The sequence below is a fragment of the Clarias gariepinus genome, chromosome 26 (assembly GCF_024256425.1).
Source record: "Clarias gariepinus isolate MV-2021 ecotype Netherlands chromosome 26, CGAR_prim_01v2, whole genome shotgun sequence".
Classification (NCBI taxonomy): Eukaryota; Metazoa; Chordata; class Actinopteri; order Siluriformes; family Clariidae; genus Clarias; species Clarias gariepinus.
The window spans coordinates 1,284,030-1,306,932 of NC_071125.1; the positions used below are offsets into that span (position 1 = coordinate 1,284,030).

Here is a 22,903-nt window from a genome sequence, read left to right on the forward strand (position 1 = left end):
GAGGCTGATGACTTTATCACTGAAATGTTTGGATGTATTTTGTAAATGTTGTTTCTTAAGTTTTTGGTTTTTACTGTAACTAAGGAGCAACTGGGGTGTGTTACTGTAAGCTACTGTAACGTTCATTTCAAATCTAAAGAGTTTGCTTCATTACTTGACATACAGGTGTTCATTCCCACATCAGTCATCAGTGACAGCCTTTATTATAATAACATTTTTTTGTAAATTTTGTTATTTTATTTTGTTTTGTTTATTTATTTATTTATTTATTTTTATTATTATTTTTATTATGTCAGCTTTCTTTATCCTTAGACATCAGTAATGAAAATAACAACGGGATTGGAAACCGTAACAAGGGGTAAAATTAAAGGGGTACTGCAGGGGTACAGTACTTAAACAGTAGGTGAAGCATGTTTTGATACATTATTATAGCATACTGTATAGATATTAGAGAATTTAGGGAAAGCATATTCTTATTGACAAGTATCCCCATCAAGTAATGCTCTCAGTACATAATCAACTAAATAAAATGAAACCCAGGCGTGCAAAGAACTGTTATGTGGGAAAAAAATGATAGGTACAGTAGCATACAGTAGGTGGATAGTCAGAGCACAGGATAAATATAAAAACATTTATTTAAAGTATGTTTATTGACATCTGACAGAGTATCATTTCTATGCTATTGTGTTAAGTATTATTTTACAACATTCCTTGGGGCTGACTAAACCAGTTGCAGCCATTTCCGCAGACTGGAAAGTTCATTGTGACTGTACATTATGAAAGCACCGAGGTCAAGACTCAGATCCTGTCTCGGAGGTCTACAGACAATTCCTTTGACTTCTTGCTTGGTTTGTGCTCTGACATGAACTGTCAACTGTGGGACCTTATATAGACAGGTGTGTGATTTCCAAATCATGTCCAATTAACTGAATTTACTACAGGTGGACTCCAATTAAGCTGCAGAAACATCTCAGGGATGATCAGGGAAACAGGATGATCAGGGGAAACAGGATGCGCCTGAGCTCAATTTTGCAAAGGCTGTGAATACTTATGTACTTATGTGCTTTCTTAATTTTTTTTTTTTTTAATACGTTTGCAAAAATCTCCATTATCCATTTTAAAATAGAGCTGTGACATAACAAAATGTGGAAAAAGTGATGCGCTGGTAATACTTCTTGGATGCACTGTATGTATAAGTGGGCGTGTCCCAGGGGTTGTACAGTGGTTATTTACACTAACTGTGTGTCTCAGCGTGGGTGAGAATAGGTCTGTACAGTCTGCAGTACTGAGGAGAGAGCAGCTGCCTGACAAAACCCACATTCACACCCAGTCACAGAAGCACTTTCAGTAAGAACACACATCTGATAACGTTATGTCGTCTTGAACAACACGCCGTCTCTGCAGTAATCGCTTCTACGTCTAAATTGTCTCTGAAGTGTCTGTGTTGTTCTGTTCAAGGTGTAACAGGTTCGATCCTTTTTGCACGGACGGCACCATAAAGCACGGACATAAGGCGAGGTCTTACGGGAAAAAGGGTAATTTATTTAGGATAAATAGGGAAAGAAAGGGTTAAAGGAGGGAGGACGGTAAGAAAGGGTAGGAAAAAATGCGCACGTGCAGGTCTGGTGGGCAGTGCCCCGCTGGCAGGCGGACACAGGCTGGTGAGCGGTGGCAGCATGGGCCTGCGTGGACAGCAGCTCCTCCGTCCTCTCGCGCTCCTCCGTCCTCTCTGGCCGGATCGGCCCCTCCCAGCTCTCTCGGTGGGCGCGGCCTCGGACGGGAGTCCTCTCTAACGTCCGGTGGCTGGGCAGCTTTCCCTGGCGGGGAGCAGGGGCCAACCGTGATCCTCCTTCCGGCCTTTTTCTCTGCGGCGGCAGGGTCACCATAATCCGGCTCCATTGTAAGACCAAATAGAGCAATCAAATATATTGATTTGGGCGCACATCCATCACAGGCTAGTCTGTGACAAACAAAGGCTAACACAAGCTACAAAGCTAACGAGCTTCTAACACAGGGCTGAATCCCAAACCCCTCTCTAAGCTCTAAACAAGGTCACTACTTGTTCTATGGGACAAGGGATTGTGCACCCTACATAGCACTAGCTTTCTTTTTAATGCTATTTGGGTTTTAAACCCAGAAACCCAGAAGACAGTTGAAAGAGAAACTGATATATACAAAGAAAAACTTACGAGATTTACAGCACTGTCCACTACCTGCATGGTTTATTCTAACCTGCATGGCCACGTAGTACCGGTGAGGATTTAAAGCTACTTTCACCTTTGTTAACTACACTAACAGTCAGGGAAGGATATGTGTTTGCAGAGCAAAATATCTGGTTAAGTAAACAGACAAATCATAACCGGTTGATAATAAATGGCGGAACTGTTGTATGAATGATACCTTGTGCTTTATTGAGTATTTTATTCCTTACATACAGAACAGTACAGGTTAAACAAAATGTATTTAAATATACATTTTTATTACAGTATTAGGTGAAAAAAGATATGCTAAAAAAAGAAATTGGAAGAGGCTTCGTGTCCTGTCTGTCTGTCTCAAGAGATACATGAGAGCAGAAACAGAGCTGCCAGGGCGCCATTAGATTAGGAGAGGAATAACAGCCTCCGGCAAACATGGTTACGTCATCTTCACAAATTTAATGAGACAGAGAGAATGAGAACGCTACAATCCCCCAACTTTACAATTCCACTGCCACCCTTTTGTTATACCAAACATCATTTTAATGGAATTTATATATGTTTATTTGACCTGATGCATCAAAGCCTGGACTTTGCTCAAAAAGGTAACATGGTTTAGACACAAGGTGTGTGTAGTGTCTGGCATCAAGCCGCCAGTATCGGATTCTTTATGTCCTGTAAGTTTGAACACGTCCCACGGAATCTCGATCGGATTGAGATCTGGGAAATTTCATCCCGTTCCTGAACAATGTGTGCGGTGCGTCACATTATCCTGCTGAAAGCGGCCACTGCCCACAGGGGACACACCGTTTCCATGAAGTGGTGTCACTCGCTCAGCAACAATGTTAAAGGAGGTCTTACGTGTCAAAGTAACGTTCACATGTCTGGCACGACGCGGGTTTTCCCAGCAGATTGTTGTCCAGGGAATCACACCACCTCTCCTGGCTCGCCTTTTTCCCATAATGCATGCATAATTCCCTGATGTAGGAGACTGTTTGGGAGGAAACGGGTCAGCATGGGCATCCTGACCGGTCTGCAGCTACGCAGCCTCGTACTCAACAAACTGTGTGCTCTGATCCTTTTTATCAAAAACAGCATGAATTTTTTCCAACCATTTAATCCAGAGATTGGAAAAGACAGACTAGCCTTTACTTTCCATGTGAATCAGTGAGCCTTGGCCACCCATGACCCGGTCGCCTGCCTCCAAGAACTTCCTAGTACTAGGAAAGGCATGATGTCATTTTTACTTTCCATGTACCAATATCTGATGTGCTTGTGTGTGTGTGTGTGTGTGTGTGTGTGTGTGTGACTGAATTGTACAATAAAGTACGAAGGTTTTAAAGAGTTTAACACCTGAGGAACATCAGGTGGAGATGAAAAAGTCCTCCCAGACCCGCTGTGGTCGTCACTTCCTCATTCCCTCTGTCAGCTCTGGAGGGTTCCTGCTGTAAACTCTCGGTTTCAGAACCGCCGAGTCCAGCTCGTACACATGGGAACATCATCAGATAAGATTGGCATATTGTTCCCTGCAGAAATAAAACAACCTAAAAATAAAATAGTGCCATCTTTAAACAGTTTTTGCTTTAATTATAAGGAAACAGCGACTAGTCAATTACTTTTTTGAATTTTAATTACTTTCAGAAATTGATGTTCTAACTTTTAAAATTATCGCGTTCAAAAAAAATTTGTTAAGTGATAAAATTACCGTACTTTGATAATTAACCTCTAATAATCACTTTGTTCCAAATATATATTAAGGAAATTTGGAAATGCACAGGTCCATACAGTATGTGGAAAACCAGCAATGAATTAAAGTCTTTTAATCAGTAGAGAATTCGTGTTTATAAAGAAAGTACAGGTTAGCACTGTCGCCTTACACCGCCAGGGTCAGGGTTCGATTCCCGCTTCGGGTTTGTGTGCCTTATAGTTTCCATGTTCTTCTCATGCATGATGGGTTTCCTCCAGGATCTATGGTTTTCCCTTACAGTCCAAAGACATGCAGATTAGGCTAATTGTTGTCAGGTCATAGTAATGGGAATAAATACAACTGGAATCACAATCGGCCTTCAAGGTCTCTAGTTGGACTACAGAGGCTCCTAGATGGAGGGATGGATGGATGGATGGATGAATGGAGGAAAAAATGTTTGGAGGACAGAAAGATGGAGCTTTTCAAATCAGAAAAAATCTCAGGAAATATGACTGAACCTACATGAAATTAATGGCAATGGCGCCACCTACAGTTGGACTTGTGCTTGCTCAATGGGTTTTGCAAATTGTATGATTAAAAAAAAAAAAAGTTAATTAAAAATAAGCTTAAATAAATTTTATCAAAACAAGATTACAATTTTGGCAAAAAAAATGTAAAAATTGTTTTAATCAGTGCCTGAGAAATAACAAAGGATAAGAAAATAATCAATAACAGGGAGGTTTGATTGCATAATCAATACCTTCTGATCAGTCAGGTTATCGTGTAAAATATAAGTCATTTAAAATATACATTACAAATCAATTATCAATTAAAATGTAATATCAATTAAACATGTAAATGTCAATAATACTTGGCTCATGTATTCACTGGGTAAAGAATGAGGGAGAATATACAACATTATTAAAAAATTCCAGACTCCAGGTAGATTCTACTTTATCAGAGAGCTATCAGTGTTAATGAAAAGCTAAATTAACTCATAATAAAGTGAGCAGAAAGGTGAAAATGATCCTGATCCTGGTTATTCAGATCAGCAGGTGGCGCTGTAGGCAAACTCGATAAATAAATAATTTACAATATTTAATAATTAATAAGTAAAATGTCAGAATGAGAAATTACAAAATAAGAAAATAAGATGCAAAAAAAGCATAAAACCTTTTTTATTTGAAATTTTTTTACTTAAAAAAAGGTACATTTTTTGTTTCATCCACAATTATTTATTTAATGAAAATTTATTTAGATTATGACCAATAAAACGTTAAAGGTTTTAAAATAAATAAGTTGTAAAATTTTGTTGATAATGTGCTAAGAAATATTGTTAGTAATACTTATATCATTTGACAGAGTATTTATTGTCCAATGTGTGTTTTAAATATAACTTAATCAAATTTAATAGAATTAAAAATAATAAAATGACCAGAAACCTGAGTAAGTACGTTGCATTAAACTTTTCAGCTAGCGACAGAAACAAATAATTAAATATTCAGTGGTAAGAGATTTGTAAGACATGCTTGGAATCTATGTTTGAAAATGAAAGTAATCAAAGTCTTAATTATAATTAGGAATTATAATAATATAGTAATATAGTATCAATGTTGTAAATTTTCTAATTATTAGATTTTTCCTCACAATAATTATTTGATTTTTTTCTTCTATTTTTGGGTTGTGTAAGATATGAATATGTGTTTAGAAGACAAGAGAGCAAAAACATTTTGAACATGGACACTTGAAATAAATCACACTTCAGACTTGGATTGTTTTAGCGCTTTAGTCTGCAAAGAGGACAATTTTCTTCTTAAAAAAATAAAAAAACAATTAAACGCACAACCTGCTAGAAACTGATTATTTATTATAATAATAATAATTATAATAATAATAACAATAATAATAAAAACAGGTGATTATTACGTCAAAATTAAACGTTTTATTTGTCAAACATTCAACTATAAAGCGTAACATAACACTGTAGATTACATTAACAGCACTGACAGGAAAGAACACGTGGATAGATTGCTGTGTTCGTCAACTGTCATGTGACTAAAACTGATCATCGTTAAAAACAAACAAACAAAAAAAACAATATTTTAGTAAACACGTTAAAAACACAAAAACTCACATTCTGGCGATTTTCACACAAAGACGAGTTTTTTTGGTTACTGTTTCAGTTAGTTGCAATGAACATTTGACAAAAACACAAGAATGATTTTTTCCAGACGAGGAGCCACATAAGCAGCAAACAGGTAGAGGATAATAATAATAATAATCATAATAATAATTAAAAAATAACAGCATTTATATAACAAAGGGGCCATTGTTTTGTTTTTCTGCTTGAAGCCAGCAGGATTGTGGTGGAATAAAGGTACTGCAGGGTTTCCACTGTTCTCCGTCAGTCAGATCGACACTGAGAAGTCCGACAGCAGCGTTTAACATTCACTGCCCCGAGCTATCGAGAGAAAACAAGGACAAAATGACAAGATTTATTACAATGATTAAGACAGTTACACCACCAAGCAAAGGTTTATTAACATTGTGAATTATGATACAGTATAGGTTTAAACTAGGGCTGTCAATATTAACACGTTAAGGCCTGTGAGGGTCAAAACCAAGTTTGACCCTAATAGCTTCCCATAATCGCAGTGTGGGTCCCCGGCTGTGTATAATAAGGGTATGTTATATTAACACGGATAATAAGATGATCGAGGAAACATCACCAGGTGTACTGAACGGCAAGCTGCATTATAAAAAGCTTCTAGATGGAATCTGGATAAAACCAAAGTTTTCTGCTCGAGCTACCTTCAAGGGGAACTAGTTTTATAAGAATACATTAAACGCAAGACATAAGAGTGGTGGCTCAGGTGGATAAGGATCCGGGTTTGAGCCCCGCCATGGATAGGTTCACACCACATACTACCCAGCCGGTGCATCTGATGATGGTCGAGAAACTATCGAATTCAAGCGCTTTTAATTTCAAATTTGTAAAATGTTAATGTTTGAGATATTATAAAACTGTATGATAATAAACTGTTTCCTCTAACCAATTTGTCATGCATTTCTTTATTTCAACATTGCACGTCTATAGTATAAGTAAATCTGAGCATTTTAAAATGAAAGATTATGACTGATGGTAATTGGTTCTTAGGTACAGAGAATGCAAACAGCCACTTAAACACCATGTTAGCTTCGCTTAACCTCTATCTCACACTGATTGCTCAAGAGTTCTTTAAAAACAGTCCTTTATTAGAGCCTCTCTGACTGCCTGCTGACTCCATAATCCTCATACTCAAACTAAACCTTCCCTCAGTAAAGCTTTAAATAACTTGAACTTCAATCTAAAGTAGCATGTAGCTTCTGTAATGAGTGGCGCAGGAATTACGGCATGTGGTCAGCTGTCAGATGTTTGTGTTGACTACGGCCTGAGGGCGTCACCTAGCAACCGGTGTCAGGTCTGTTTTAAAGGCTCATTCAGACGGCTGTGGCGCTGCCGGGGAGGGCACACGCGATGTCACAGAGACCACATCAGGTTGCCCTTTTGTCAAAAGCTACAGTGGAAAGATACCAGATAGATAATGATTGGAAAAATCCCAGGCAATGTTTTTCTAATGATCAGTCAGTCTGTGCTAAGTGAACATATTTTCATTTCTCATGAGAACATTAAGCTCTTGATCTGTATCTGCTGCTACAGTACATGATTGGCCGCCTGGATAATTGCACGAATGAACCGCCGTGTATCGTAAAGACATCCACTATTCATCTATACTCTAATAAAAACCGAAACACGTGCAAAGGGGGTGCGACTTTTTTTTCTCAGTCATTCACAACATGGACAAACTCAACTGTGGCTACAGGACGAAATGCTACAGGATCGAAACCCTGACACACCCTTTGAGTTGTGATTATCACCAGGGGTTTAAAGGTGACACAAATCGGGTTGCCAGGTGATATCTGATCCTCACACACAGTACATTTGTCTTATACAGGTACGTTTCATTTCTCAGGTACACGCAGCCGGTCATCAAGGAAACTCTGCCGAGGCTCCGTAGGGAGAAACACCATATGGTCGAGCTGGCTTTTTGTTTACGAAGGCTTCACGGGAGAAACTGGCAAAACAACACTCAGCAGATGGAAATCACACATAGGAGACGCCTCCAACCGCTACGACCGACTCGCTCATGTCACAATGAATCTGGTTACTGCAGGTTATCACACAGATATATTCACACACACATCGTCATCCACGCTATACCATGAGCTTTTTCAATCTATGAGGTAGTCTATAGCAGAATAAACAATATACACAGGGAAGGCAAATACACCGTAGGTATTAAACCACAGTACTTATAACTTGTTCACAATATTAAAAAAAACAAAAAAAACTCAGAACGATAAGGAAAAATATATTTTTCTCAGGGATAACTTGAAAAAAACTATACAGCATTTTATTTTTATTTTTTTATTGATTATTTATTTATTTAATTTTTTACTATATTTAATTAATTGTCTAAAAATTTTATATCTTACAATATAATTTACATTTTAATAAATAAAATAAAACAAACATTACATCCATTATTTATAAAATATCTCAATATTATGCTCAAAATACTGATAAAACATTTAACAAAAGATAATTATATATATAAAACCAAATATGAACTATATATACACTGTATATATAAATTATATTAGTTAGCAACATTAGCTGAGCTAGCCATCTACACAGCACTGCACTAATGTTGCCTCTCCAGAAACACCTATGTAAATTTATTAGCTAGCTTAGTTTGTTACCAAACCATGATGCCACATGTTTTAAATCCTGTATTTCAATTCAACACTAACTAACTAACTAACTAACTTTAGCCTCTCACATTGTGTACACGACTAGCCAATAACAGGCTAGCTAACATTAAGCTAGCTACCACAGTCCACTGCATTAGCAACAGAGTACAGAGAACACCAGGCTAATCTTTCTCAGGCAGTTTGCTAACATTAGACAGTTCCTGTGTAATTAAAACATGTAGCTAAGTTTGACAACAAGCTAGCTAACATTTCCTGAATATCACCCTGTGTCAAGCTTAAGCTAAGCTAACTGGAACGTGTTAGGTGACTAACATGGCTTCAAATAGTTCACATTTCACCACTTTTTCCACACTGACACAGTCCAGGAGTGTTTAGAAAAACGAATAAAGGATAAGAAATGTGTATAAATTGTGTTTTTAATCAGTGTACCTGTGTCATTGAGCATCTGTTGGGCCGCTGCGTTACTTCCTGTCCTCCTCCTAGATTCGGAAATAAAGTGATTAGTGCTTCATCAAACACACACACACACACACACACACATACACACTTGTGTGGACATTCTGGTATTTTTTGTTTTGTACAAAAGCTACATTTAATTTCTTCTTAGTTAAATTAACTTTCTATTTTTCTTTTTCATATTTATTTCCTATTAATAGTCTTTTATTTTAAGGTCACAGGCGGTCATCTAAGCATTTCACTGCATATCGTACTGTGTAGGTCTGTGTAAGTTTTTTTCAGTCTACAGCTAGCAGGATGGTTTACACACTTGTAAATGTTAATATTGGGGACTACGGAGATATTGAGTGGGGGTGTTCAGCTCTGTGAGATATACATGCTAAAGTGGGACACGATTTTAGGTCCCCACTTTCACACAGGTCCCTACTTGATGGGTGTGTATTCCAAAATATCTGTATCATACCTCTTGTCCTGGTTAAATTTGCATCTGCAGTGGCCACCTGTAAGAAAAACGTAACAGGTAACACATGTAATGCAGCAAATTCTTTAAAAGTCACACCAGAAGAAAAAAGAGAAAAATAAAAAAAACGTAGCATTAATATTATGTTATTAATAATAATAATACATATATGAATACATCACCTAATCGTTTTGTTTCTGTAGTAACAGATCTTTAACAGAGAGTAATATGGCATCTAATAGGGCTCAGACAATTTGGTAGCAATTTAAACTTATCGAGGAATTGTTCATAAACCAATTAGTACTGAAAAAGATAACCGAGATGGGTAAATGCCAGGATAGCAAACTGAAATGCTAATTGTTTAAATAGTCATTTGCATTCAGGAATCATCATTATTTGCAAATTAATGGCACCCCAGATTCTGAAAAATTGTTGCATGGTGTCAGATTCAATAGTATAATCCTTCTTATAAATGTGAATGATACAGTATCGTGTGGAACGCTGTGATTAGGCTTGCACCTCTAATAAGTTTTTAGACATAGGAAAGATTTCAGTAAACAAACAAGCTATGTCTTATTAACGTCAAGACTGTAAAAAAAAAAACTGCGCGGCTGGTGAGGAAATAATATAACTGTCATATAACTATAAGCTATAAGCAGGAACTAACTTATTCCTCCAATGTTGTTGTAAACCTTTGTAAGCTGCAGGAGTAAAAGGAAATAAAACACTGCTGTCATGGAAAAATAGATCAATCAGCTCCATGATGGTACCAGCAGTGTGCATGAGTGTGTGTGTGTTTGTCAGATAAACTCACTAAGGAGGATAGTAATGCCGATCAGACACAACACCGCGGCCATGATCAGTCCTCCAACACGCAGCTGGTGATAATCTACACACAGACATACAGTATAAAGAGGCTCAATAGGGAAAAAGTCACAAGTTAAAAGTACATTAAACCTCTGTATATTAATATAGTTATTAATATCTTTAGTGTATCCTTGCACATTTATGGCATTCGGCAGACACTCTTAAAATAAAATAAATCTCATTATACATCTGAGTAGTTGAGGGGTAAGGGCCTTGGCTCAACGGCCCAACAGGGGCAACTTGGCGATGCTGGGGTTTAAGCCTGGAACCTTCCAATCAGTAGTCCAATGTCTTAAGCACCGAGCTACCTCTGACCCATATAAAATAAAATCAATGTCCACTCTGGCTTGCAGAAAGTGAGCGTTCCAATGCAAATAACTAAGTAAATTTAATAATTAATTAATCAATAAATAAATAACCCAGTGAAATGTTTACCTACCAAAAGTGAATGGATCTTCCTCTGAGATAAAGAAAAAAAAATGTTAATATCACTTTAAATTAAAACTTATAAACACAAATGATAATCCATAAAAACAAACTAAGTGATATATATATATCACTATATATTATATGACAAATAATGTTTTATATAAAAAAAACCCTAATAATATTCTTTATCGTACTGTGTATGACGGTGTATGTGACAAATAAAATTTGAATTTGAACTGAATTCTATACAAACAAACTTAAAAAATCTATAAAAACAAACGCAGGAGTCTATAAGAGCAAAAAGAACTGGCGTACTTTGTTGCGGATCCTCTGCCAAGACGAGGGTGAAAACTGGAAATACAGACAATCATCATTATTTTGAAGTCACAATTATTTAAATAAAAGCAGGGAAGTAACGCAATACCTCTAAAGTCCTTAATTGCCCCCCTTTTTTTTGCAAGTATTTCTGTACAATGTTTGTCCTTGCTGGTGTTATTAGTTAACTAATCACACTCTTGCGCATGAGTACATTACATTTCTTTCATTATTTACATTTTGCATTACACTTTACTGTAATAAAAAGAACATACTTTTTACCAAAATGGATAAAATGTGTGTTTGTATACATTGTTACAATTTACCCACCTTTCTACTGTAAAAAAAACAAACTATAATAATAATTTTTTTTTGTATATATAATTTTTAAATAGTTTTTGGCAAAATGTAATTTTAAGAACATAAATTTCAGAAGTTTCTTCTTTTCCTTCTTTTCCCACATTCTTCTTTTTTTTTAATAGTGAATGTGAATTATAACTCAGACAAGCTCACTGGCCCCACTGCTAGGGACACTAGATGGAGCATTGACACACTGTGACTGATCTCTCTCTCTCACATACACACACACACACACACGCACACACACACACACACACACACTAACTTGATAATGACTCACATGTCATTAAGATGACTGACAGAATCTGTGCCATGGCGATGTCGCTTCACCTAAAAAAGAAAAGAAATTTTTGTTATTTTTTATTCTCTTTTTTTTTTAGAAATTGGGAAATTGAATAGGAAAATTCCCCGTAAGGCGCGGTGGTGTTCTCTGATCACAGATTACACACGTTAATATTAACTGCTATCCAAATACAACCCAGAGTATATCCTGTGTATCACGTAACCTCGTGCTGATGGATCTCACAAGCCACTAATGCTCTAAATATATACAGTACAGCTGACCTTTAGGCCAGCCGGCGGCCTGCGCACACGAGCGCGGGAGATTATAATTCAATAACTTCTGATTCATGAGCTGATGTGATTGTACGAGGAGCAACACATCAGCGACTAACGGGAAACAGACCCGACTGTAAAAATAGCAACTAAGGATTTGCGTGGACGTTTCGCGGATCTGAAATCAGTGTAATACAAGAATCGAACAAACACAACGTTATCTACGTTAGCTTGCCGGATGCAGAAGTCGGCACTTTGTCTCAGAGTCTCCGTCTGCATCGTCGTCTATGTTTCTCAGCTAGCATAATCGTCGATGATCTCTTTATACGTCACCACAACTAGTAAATATGTATACTAAATAAGTTTAGTGTACAGACTGTTTCAAGGACATGATCTCGATGGAATTTGTTTAATGATGTCACTATGCAGGCTTTTACATAGCCCCGCCCTCAATCACTTTTCTATGTAAGCACTCTTTAATCTACTGTACGATTATAACCTGAATCAGCTATACAGTGAATTATATCAGCGTAATCAGCATCTGGAAGGTCACTCTGAAGACGGGTGAGAAAAAAAGGAAGAGAAATTTTAAATAGAAGAAATAAACAAAAGTAAAAAAAAAAAAACAAAATAGGCTTTTTTATTCTTCATTCATCATTTAAAATCTCTTTATTTTACAAAAAGTCATCTCTAAAAAAAGAAAATAATTTTTTTTTTATTTCTCGTGCATTATTATTCTTGTTATTATTGATTACTTAATATTTTATTCCCTTGCTTTCTCCTTCACTTACGTATTTATGCTATATATAAGTAGGTATCTAAGGAAAGTCGTGTGTGTGTGTGTGCGTGTAATTTTCCATGAGACGTAATTAGCCAGTAAGGACGCTGTGTCTGATCCGACCCCCCGTCCAACCCTGTGTTTGTTTCTGCCTCCGTGTGTGAAAGGGAGGAATATAATAGGATCTCTGAGGACATCCTGAGCCGAACTCTTTCCCTGCTTTTGATCCCAGCAGGTCTGTCCTGAGCTCGCTGGAGAAAAGGCCAGGCGATTCTTTTTTCCTTTACAGGTGGTGTTGAATTGAAGAGGTTCAGAGCTCAGGACAGTGTAACAAAGACGTGAATTCAATCTGACATCGGTCCGATCACAACAACGGTCTCATTGTATTTGTTCTGTAGACGCAGGCAAATGCAAATGAGCTTTTGTTTCGCGGGCCGCGAGAGGAGCTAAGGTGTGTTTCTGTCACAATGGAAACCTAAGACCTGGCTCTGACGCTCTTTTGTTCCCCTGGGAATGAGAACTGCAGCGAGCGCGGAGCTCTGGACCATCCAGGCCTCTTTCATTTCCGCTCAGGTCGTGCTTGCGTAAAAAGGTTGCAGTTTTTTTTTCTTTCTTTTTTTCTCTCCCAGGGCAACGGCGTAGTCAAGGATCCAGCTGCCGCGATTAAGGATAAGAAATCATTCCCTTAATGGATCCGCGCTACTGTTCGATTTAATGAGTTTAGCCTCAACATTCCTTATCCCCTTTGACTTCACCCTCCCAGCTTGTTATCCACTGCTGTAAATTATAAACTGGGAATTTAACTTGGCTCCGTTTCCCTGAACAAACACGCAAACGTCGCTGTTGGGACGCAGCAAATCTTTTTTATAATCTGGAAGTGAACATTTCAAAAATGTTAAAGCTTTCTGAATGAAATGTGAAGTATGCATATTAAACACGGCTCTGAGAGGGTTCTCCATGTTTCCCCTCGTCCCACCGACGTGCACAAAATCTAAGTTTGTCAAAACATTAAGCATGTTATAACACTAAAGCGTCGAATCAGCAGCTTCGAATAACACCTTTACATTAATATTAAAGCACTCATTATCTCACGCTGGGGTTTCTATACTAACAACTAGATCCTATGGTAATGATTAACTGTTAAATGATGAAGATGTACATGTATAAAATGAACTCGCTGATAATGTTTGTTTTGCATCATGTTTCACACAAAAAGACGCACTTGCGCAATACTGGACATTAATCTGTCTCATATAGCTGATCAGTTGGGACTGTCCCGCTTGAAATGTTTAAATACTGAGACAATTACACTTATACTTTATATTAATGAACAATAGAGTAAGTTTTTTGATGAATGTTAATGAGCAGTGGGTCACTGTGTTAGATAATTATGAAACAGCCGAAGATAACATTTATTTTTATAGACGCACAAAACTCAAACTGAATTTAAAACGATACGATATAGGACCTTGAGATGTGGCAGAGAGACAGAGCAAGAGAGAGAGAGAGAGGGACAGAGTGAGAGGGACAGAAAGAGAGGGACAGAGAGAGAGGGACAGAGAGAGAGAGAGAGGGAGAGAGAGAGACAGAGAGAGGGACAGAGAGAGGGACAGAGAGAGAGGGACAGAGAGAGAGAGAGACAGGGAGAGAGGGACAGAGAGAGAGGGACAGAGAGAGAGAGAGGGAGAGAGAGAGACAGAGAGAGGGACAGAGAGAGGGACAGAGAGAGAGGGACAGAGAGAGAGAGAGAGAGAGGGACAGACAGATAGGCAGACGGAGTGAGAGAGATACAGAAATACAGCTTTATCACTGAGCAGAACACGTGCAGTGCTGATAATGAGGGTGTTGTGGTGTCATGTAACATAGTACTAGACTTGTTTGTGTGCCCTTGTGTAGTGTCGACTTTTGGTGCCTATTGCATTGTTGTGTCACCTTCAATAGGTGTTGTGTTTTCCTGTGTAGCGTTGCGTTGCAGTGTGTGGTGTAGTGTTATGTAGTGTAGTGTTGTGTCGTTTAGTGTTGTCTAGAGTAGTGCAATTTTCTGTAGAACTGTGTTGTTTTGAATAGTGTTGTGTAGTGTAGTGCTTTGTTGTTTTGTATAGTGTAGTGTTGTGTAGTGTACTACAGTGTCGTGTAGTGTAGTGCTGTGTTGTTTTGTATAGTGTTGTGTAGTGTAGTATTGTGTAGTGTAGTGCTTTGTATAGTGTTGTGTAGTGTAGTGTAGTTTTGAATAGTGTATTGTTGTGTAGTGTTGTGTACTGCAGTGTAGTGCAGTGTTATGTAGTGTAGTGTTGTGTACTGCAGTGTTGTGTAGTGTAATGTAGTGCTGTGTTGTTTTGTATAGTTTTGTGTAGTGTAGTGTAGTTTTGAATAGTGTAGTGTTGTGTAGTGTTGTGTTGTGTAGTTATAATAGTGTAGTGTAGTGTTGTGTAGTATTGTGTTGTGTAGTGTAGTGTTGTGTAGTGTAGTTTTGTGTAGTGTAGTGTAATGCAGTGTTGTGTAGTGTAGTGTTGTTTAGTGTTGTGTTGTGTAGTGTAGTGCAGTGTTGTGTAGTGTAGTGTAGTTTTGTGTAGTGTAGTGTAGTGCAGTGTTGTGTAGTGTAGTGTTGTTTAGTGTTGTGTTGTGTAGTGTAGTGTAGTGTTGTTTAGTGTTGTGTTGTGTAGTGTAGTGCAGTGTTGTGTAGTGTAGTGTAGTTTTGTGTAGTGTAGTGTAGTGCAGTGTTGTGTAGTGTAGTGTTGTTTAGTGTTGTGTTGTGTAGTGTAGTGTAGTGTTGTTTAGTGTTGTGTTGTGTAGTGTAGTGTAGTGCAGTGTTGTGTAGTGTAGTGTTGTTTAGTGTTGTGTTGTGCTGTGTAGTTTTAATAGTGTAGTTTTGTGTTGTGTAGTGTTGTTTAGTGTTGTGTTGTGTTGTGTAGTTTTAATAGTGTAGTGTTGTGTAGTGTAGTGTTGTGTAGTTTTGTGTTGTGTAGTGTAGTTTTGTGTAGTGTAGTGTAGTGCAGTGTTGTGTAGTGTAGTGTTGTTTAGTGTTGTGTTGTGTAGTTTTAATAGTGTAGTGTAGTGTTGTTTAGTGTTGTGTTGTGTTGTGTTGTGTAGTTTTGAATAGTGTAGTGTAGTGTTGCCAGCGGACGACCCAGGACAGTACACTCAGAACAATCGGGCGTTTGTATCCGACTCCTCTGGTGCGTTTCTTGTCTCTTTGTGTTGCTGTGACACGCAGCAGCTAATCTCCAGCCTCCGTATCTCTGTCTCACTGTGTGCTTTACTTATCACCTCACACTCTTAAACACATCCACACACCCCGAGAATAAACACTGTACCACCTGCGTCTAAATAACCTTCAACATGTCAATGTACTGAACGACGAACCCGCTACACACAGCTGACGAGCATCACTACACAACCACAACCACAACAACCACCACAACCACAACAACCACAACAACAACAACCACAACCCGGATATACCCGGCTCTAAGAGGATTCATGAAGACTAATAACATTAGCTACTTTAGCCCGCTAGCTAGCTACGTGTCTGTGAACTTACATAACGTCACCAGAACAAACACGATATTGTTCATCACTAAAATTAGCAATCAGGTTGTGTGTGTAATGAAATGTTATACATATGATATGTATAACATAGAAATAAAACATAAAATAAATAAAGACACGTCCTCTGAATAATTAAGAATTGTATTCATGTGTGTTGATCTGAAACATGATTCAGTCCTCAGTCCTCTCTGAAGACCTCCAAGTCCCAGTTGGGCCCTTAACCTGAAATAATTGGTGCAGTCATATGCTCTGAGTGTGTGTGAGTGTGTGTGTGTGTGTGTGTGTAGGGCGTTGGTTACTGTGGAAGGTCATGGCTTCCTGTGCTCAGCTTTGAGAAGGATTTCAGAGATGAAAAGGACTCGACTGTGCAAAGTAAACATCAAAGCTGTTTGCCACGTCATACGCATACACACACCTGCCAGCACATGTGTGGGTATGCATATAAGTGTGTGTGTGTGAAGGGGGGTATATATGCATGCAAGTGTTTACACATTCAGGACGTTGTGGGGACCAAAAAAGGACGACAGGTCCCCATAATGATAGGACAGCGTCAAATGTCCTCAAAAAAAAGCAAACACAACTTTTTATTCGGTTAAAGAGGATTATTTTTCTCTCTTTACTGAGATTAAGGTTCGGATTGGGTGTAGCGCTAATACACTAGCATGGACAAATATTTTGGATTCATGGAAAGCGTTTGGATAATCTAAATAAACTTGGTTTGAATTCAGGATTCTGTAGTTTTTATAATAAGGAAAAGATACCATCTGATGCTCTTATCACAAACATTATAAAATCTTCTACTTACAGGTCTATTAACGTTTACTAAATGGACTGTTAATGAAAAAAAAATATTATAAAAACTGTTGAATATGATTTGTTTCTCGAAAATATTTTCAGTTCAAGTCGGCAAAAACATTTTACTACTGAAAGCTAAAAATTATGAATTTAAAAATTCTCTGACTTTTTTCCCCTGCTTTTTCACTAAACATTTATGCTTTTGAGCGGAAGAAGGAACGCTTTATAAGTAAAAGTCAGCGAGGCAATGTACAGTAGTTTCTGTTCTTATTTACAATGTAGCAGAAGTAAACAATCGGTCCCTCGTTGGCCTTTGTTTTCTTTTTCTCTTCCTCAAAAAAAACACAGAATGTCATTTTAGAGAGAAACCATAAAGCGTAAACTCCTCTGTCCTGAAGCGCTGACGCTGGAGACTCCTTCCGTAAACATTAGAATACATCCGGTGTAGACGAGTCACAAGTCCCTGTGAATGAGCTGTTACCATAGCAACAATAACTTATCAGAACAAGTGCAGTGAGATCAATAAAAACCTGTCTGAGTGACGAACGTAAACAGAAATACTGCACACCTTCAGACCAATCAGATTCGCCAATTCACCCGTGCGTATGATTTGCACTGGACGTTCATGATGTTGCGATATGATGAACCACATTTTTGTTGAACCGCACCGCTCTGGTAGATATGATACGACCAGATTTTTCCACTCACGGTCTCTTTACGCAATATCTAACCCTGAACCACGGGCGTGTGTGGCATGCCAAAGCTCTATCTGCTACAGGAAAAGTGTGTGTGTGAAAGAGAGAGAAACTACAGCGTGCTCTGGCATGACCTTGTATGCATGTACAGTGGGGCAAAAAAGTATTTCGTAAGCCACCTATTGTGCAAGTTCTCACTTAAAAAGATGAGAGAGGCCTGTAGTTTTCATCATAGGTATACCTCAACTATGAGAGACAAAATAAGAAAAAAAAAATCCAGAAAATTACATTGTAGGATTTTTAATGGATTAATTGGTAAATTCCTCGCCAAAATAAGTATTCGGTCTCCTACAAGCAAGAAAGATTTCTGCCTCTCACAGACCTGTAACTTCTTCTTTAAGAGGCTCCTCCACTCGTTACCTGTATTAATGGCATCTGTTATCAGTATAAAAGACACCTGTCCACAACCTCAAACTGTCACACTCCAAACTATATACTCTACTGAGACTGAATCTGCACTAGGTAAGTAGCTTGGTGTGAAGAAATCAACTGCTGGAGCAATTATTAGAAAATGGAAGACATACAAGACCACTGATAATCTCCCTCCATCTGGGGCTCCATGCAAGATCTCACTCCGTTGGGTCAAAATGATCACAAGACCTTGAGCAAAAATCCCAGAACCTCACGGAGGGACCTAGTGAATGACCTGCAGAGAGCTGGGACCAAAGTAACAAAGGCTACCATCAGTAACACATTGCGCCACCAGGGACTCTGATCCTGCAGTGCCAGACGTGTCCCCCTGCTAAAGCCAGTACATGTCCAGGCCCATCTGACGTTTACTAGAGAGCATTTAAATGATCCAGAAGAGGATTGGGAGAGTGTCATATGGTCAGATAAAACCGAATCAACATGTCGTTTTTGGAGGAGAAAGAATGCTGAGTTGCATTCAAAGAACACCATACCTACTGTGAAGCATGGGGGTGGAAACATCATGCTTTGGAGCTGTTTTTCTGTTTTTCAAGAGACCAGGACGACTGATCTGTGTACAAGAAAGAATGAATGCGGCCATGTATCGTGAGATTTTGAGTGAAAACCTCCTTCCATCAGCAAGGGCATTGAAGATGAAACGTGTCTGGGTCTTTCAGCATGACAATGACCCCCAAACACACCGCCCGGGCAACAAAGGAGTACCTTCGTAAGAAGCATTTCAAGGTCCTGGAGTGGCCTAGCCAGTCTCCAGATCTCAACCCCATAGAAAACCTTCGGAGGGAGTTGAACGTCTGTGTTGCCCAGCGACAGCCCCAAAACATCACTGCTCTAGAGGAGATCTGCATGGAGGAACGGGAACGAAATACCAGCAAGAGTGTGTGAAGACTTACAGAAAACGTTTGACCTCTGTCATTGCTAACAAAGGGTATATAACAAAGTATTAAAATTAAATTTTGTTATTGACCAAATACTTATTCCATCCACCACAAATACATCCACCATAATTTGCAAATAAATTCTTTAAAAATCCTACAATGTGATTTACTGGATTTCTTTTCATATTTTGTCTCTCATAGTTGAGGTCTACCTATGATGAAAATTACAGGCCTCTTGTGTGTTGCTCATTGCAATCACCTTGTCATACACACAGATCACATGCCAGACAAAAGGATGCGGCCCATGCGGAACTCGAGCGGAACTGAAAGCCAAGCTAAATTAAGAACAAAACTCTCCGTCGCTGCGAATAGACCAGGAACACACACACACACACACACTTGAATAAACACACTTTGTCCACCCTGATAAACAGTAAATGAACTGCTTGATGACAGAGACGTAGGAATTTACATCCACATTATTATTAACATTTTTTTTAATAAAGATCAATAAAGAATAAAAATATTAAAGTTCAACTTAAATTTTTTTTTCTATCAAAAGCACAACTTTCTAAAGCAGAAACTCCCAAACGCATGCTACTGCCATGACTCATGACTCGCATTTCTTTCCTCATAATCTCTTCCTTTCCAGAATTTAAGGAAACACTGTCTCATTTTTTTTCTACGCAGACAAAAGACTTATACAAGGCCTATTTTTGTTTAGCACAGTTTTGTACCATTGAACACAGACATAAACGCTCGGATGCTTAAACACGTATCTTAAGATACGGACAGTACAAAAATTAATAATGTTTTATAAATTACATATAAAATATGAGTGGAAATTTTATTCCAATGAATATCATACCTTCCCAGGAGAATTACTCCTACAACTACTCTTTGGTTCTCTTCCTGTCCTGAGTAATCAGTCGTGCTTTGGGAATGATATATATACTGTATATACTGTATATAAATTTGTAATTATTTGATTTGACTCATCTCTTGTTAGGCTAAAATAAATTCCTACTTTGAATAACAATAAATAAATTTTTTTGGTGTATCAATAAGGCTGATTTAAATAAAAAAATATATAAATAAATAAATGTGATATGTAAGGCGGGATTCAAAATTTTTAAGTTTGCTTTAAAAAAACAAAACAAAAAAAAAACATCCTTTTAAAATCACCAATAAATTTATAAAGGTTTTTTTTTATAACACAAAAAAGGTCATGCATTTAATTTAAAACTATCACTCACTCCTCATCTATATTGCTTTATCCTGTATACTACAGGGTCGTGCGGGGCGGAGCCCATCCCTGGAGACTTGGGCATGAGGCGGGGTACAAACCATCACAGGTCACACACACACAGACACGCACACACACACACTATGGGCAAGTTGGGAATGACAATTAGGCTAATCTGCATGTTTTTGGACTGTGGAAGGGAAAACCCGGAGGAGACCCACCAAGCACGGGGAGAACATCCAAACCCCATGCACACAGACCCAAGACGGGTATTGAACCCGGACCCTGGAGGTGTGGGACCACAGTGATAAACACTTCGCTACCCTGCCACCGCTAGAGTGTTAAAGATTATTGAGTTCACATAGGTGCTAATCATCAAGTGGTGTTATACTGCACTAATGAACAGACACATAAAGGTCAGAATCTTTTTATTTGATGCTTTATCACATATCTATTTAGCTATGTATTAATCTATTAGTTTTATATCATTCATTTATTAAAGCATGCAGTTGTGTACTGTATGTATGAAAAATGAAGGTGAATAATGCAGTGGGAAGGTCAAGGTCACACATGTGCTTGAGTGGAAAATTCCAGAAATACAGTACGAATAACAGAAAAGCTCCCATTTCAGAAGAGTTTATGTTTTATTTTCACTACCGAGGAGTGTGTGAGGAGTGTGTAAACTCTGTCCTGAGTGGTGCACTAAGCCCTGATGACATAATGCCTGCTGAGGAGGAATAGGACAAACAAGAACATCTGGACTTCATCCACTTCTGGAACACCAAGAAGGCTTCGGGTCCTCCAAGTGCATCCGTCAGTAGTGATGGAGGAGAGATTCGGTTTAAGAAATGAGCGTCTTCTTTTTTTTTATTAGATTACATTACTGTATATGTATGCATTTAAAATAAATAAAATAAATAATAAAATAAAAACTGAACACAGCCTGTGTGTCGTCAGGTGTTCTCTTAGAGGTCTTCATCTAATCTCTCTCATAAGCCTCCTAGTGCTCAGATCTCACATCTCACCCATGCAGGCCCTGTGGTTATTATTAGCATAAAAGCATTATGACATCATTGCGTGCGAAGAGCCTCTTGATATTATTATTATTATTATTATTATTATTAAAGTCAAAGGAACTTTATTAATGATTGAGTAGAACTCTCTAGTGTGTGTGTGTGTGTGTGTGTGTGTGTGTGTGTGTGTGCTGCTTAGAAAGCGTTATAACGGCACTGAACACATTTAAACCATCCCTGTTTTGTATCTATTTTTTTAAGTAATATTTTGTGTGTTTGATGTGTTCGAAAAAAAAAAGTTTGACTTAAACTGTCACGCGCTATGACGAGGCAAGCCGTCACCCTGGCAACAGCTGGAGCGAGCCGTGTTTAACGGCATCACAGTTAAATTTGAAATTTAAAATACAGCAACAAGAACAACATAAAAGAAACAATGTATCAATTTGTGTCTCTGTTTTTATACTTCAAAGATAACTTTGATTTAGACTTCGGACTCGAAATAAAACAAACAAAAAAATCAGACAAAAACATAAGACAGGATGTTAAAGATTAAAGAGAAAATGAAAGGCGTAAAGAAGTGATTTGTTGAACTCACCTCGATAAGCACCAGCTGTGTTCAGTTTCCCGACTTACAACAGAGACTCGATTAACAGGTTTTAACAAAACGAAAGAGCCGAATAAGTCACAGCAACAGCCTTTTACCCCAGTGACACCTCAACAGGTCTCTCTCTGTATGTGTGTGTGTGTGTGAGTGTGTGTAGGAGTGGGCTGAGTTTTGAACATGAACATGCCCGAGAGACGGAGCTAATAATATTTCGTTTGTCGTGAACGCCGACGCGGTTTTTTTTTCTCCAGGAAACTACTCAACAATAGACTTATTGTGTGTTACACTTCGTGTTGGTCACATACTGTACAAGCAGCTCGAACACTGCGCTCACTTCCACTAAATTATTCCTCATGCTCGACCCCACACCCTCCCTGCTTTTTAATTTAACAATCTGACTCCTGGATTATTTCTGTGCCATCAGGAAAGAAGAAAAACTCCATAGATGTGATAATCTGGTGATTCAGTACATTCAGGTGGTCAGCTGACTTCTTTTTATTGCCACGTAACATTGCTGAGCCTAGAGCTGAGCGATTGAAACAACCTCACATCATAAGACTGTAACGGTATTGTAAATTTTACAGCTAAAAGTAAAGCGGTTCCACAGCATACAAACAACATTTTTTGCCTTAAAAAAAAAAAAAAGAAATTTTGCAAGAAATTTGCCTCGTTTTACGAAGCAATGTCGGCATACGAGCGACCGAACCGAGCCGAACTAAA

General features: G+C 38.2%; 1 protein-coding gene across 1 annotated transcript; it reads right to left on the minus strand.

Annotated features, from left to right (window-relative positions):
• Positions 1-5,801: 5,801 nt before the first annotated feature.
• On the minus strand, positions 5,802-22,342 carry LOC128514424 (FXYD domain-containing ion transport regulator 3-like). Its single transcript, XM_053488271.1, has 8 exons — positions 22,175-22,342; positions 11,865-11,914; positions 11,225-11,260; positions 10,920-10,940; positions 10,428-10,502; positions 9,617-9,653; positions 9,127-9,176; positions 5,802-6,343 (listed from the first exon to the last, which is right to left on the minus strand). The coding sequence occupies exons 2-8, from the start codon at positions 11,896-11,898 to the stop codon at positions 6,324-6,326; spliced, it is 273 nt and encodes a 90-aa protein (XP_053344246.1). The 5' UTR covers positions 11,899-11,914; positions 22,175-22,342; the 3' UTR covers positions 5,802-6,323.
• Between the last annotated feature and the right edge of the window lie 561 nt (positions 22,343-22,903).

Bases quoted from the DNA above. Each gene is read 5' to 3' on its own strand.
- LOC128514424 (XM_053488271.1), bottom strand. From the start codon at position 11,898: ATGGCACAGATTCTGTCAGTCATCTTAATGACAT. The intron at 11,261-11,864 runs GTGAGTCATTAT...CTGTATTTCCAG, and splicing joins GTCAGTCATCTTAATGACAT to TTTTCACCCTCGTCTTGGCA. The intron at 9,654-10,427 runs GTGAGTTTATCT...TTTTTCTTACAG, and splicing joins CGGCATTACTATCCTCCTTA to GTGGCCACTGCAGATGCAAA.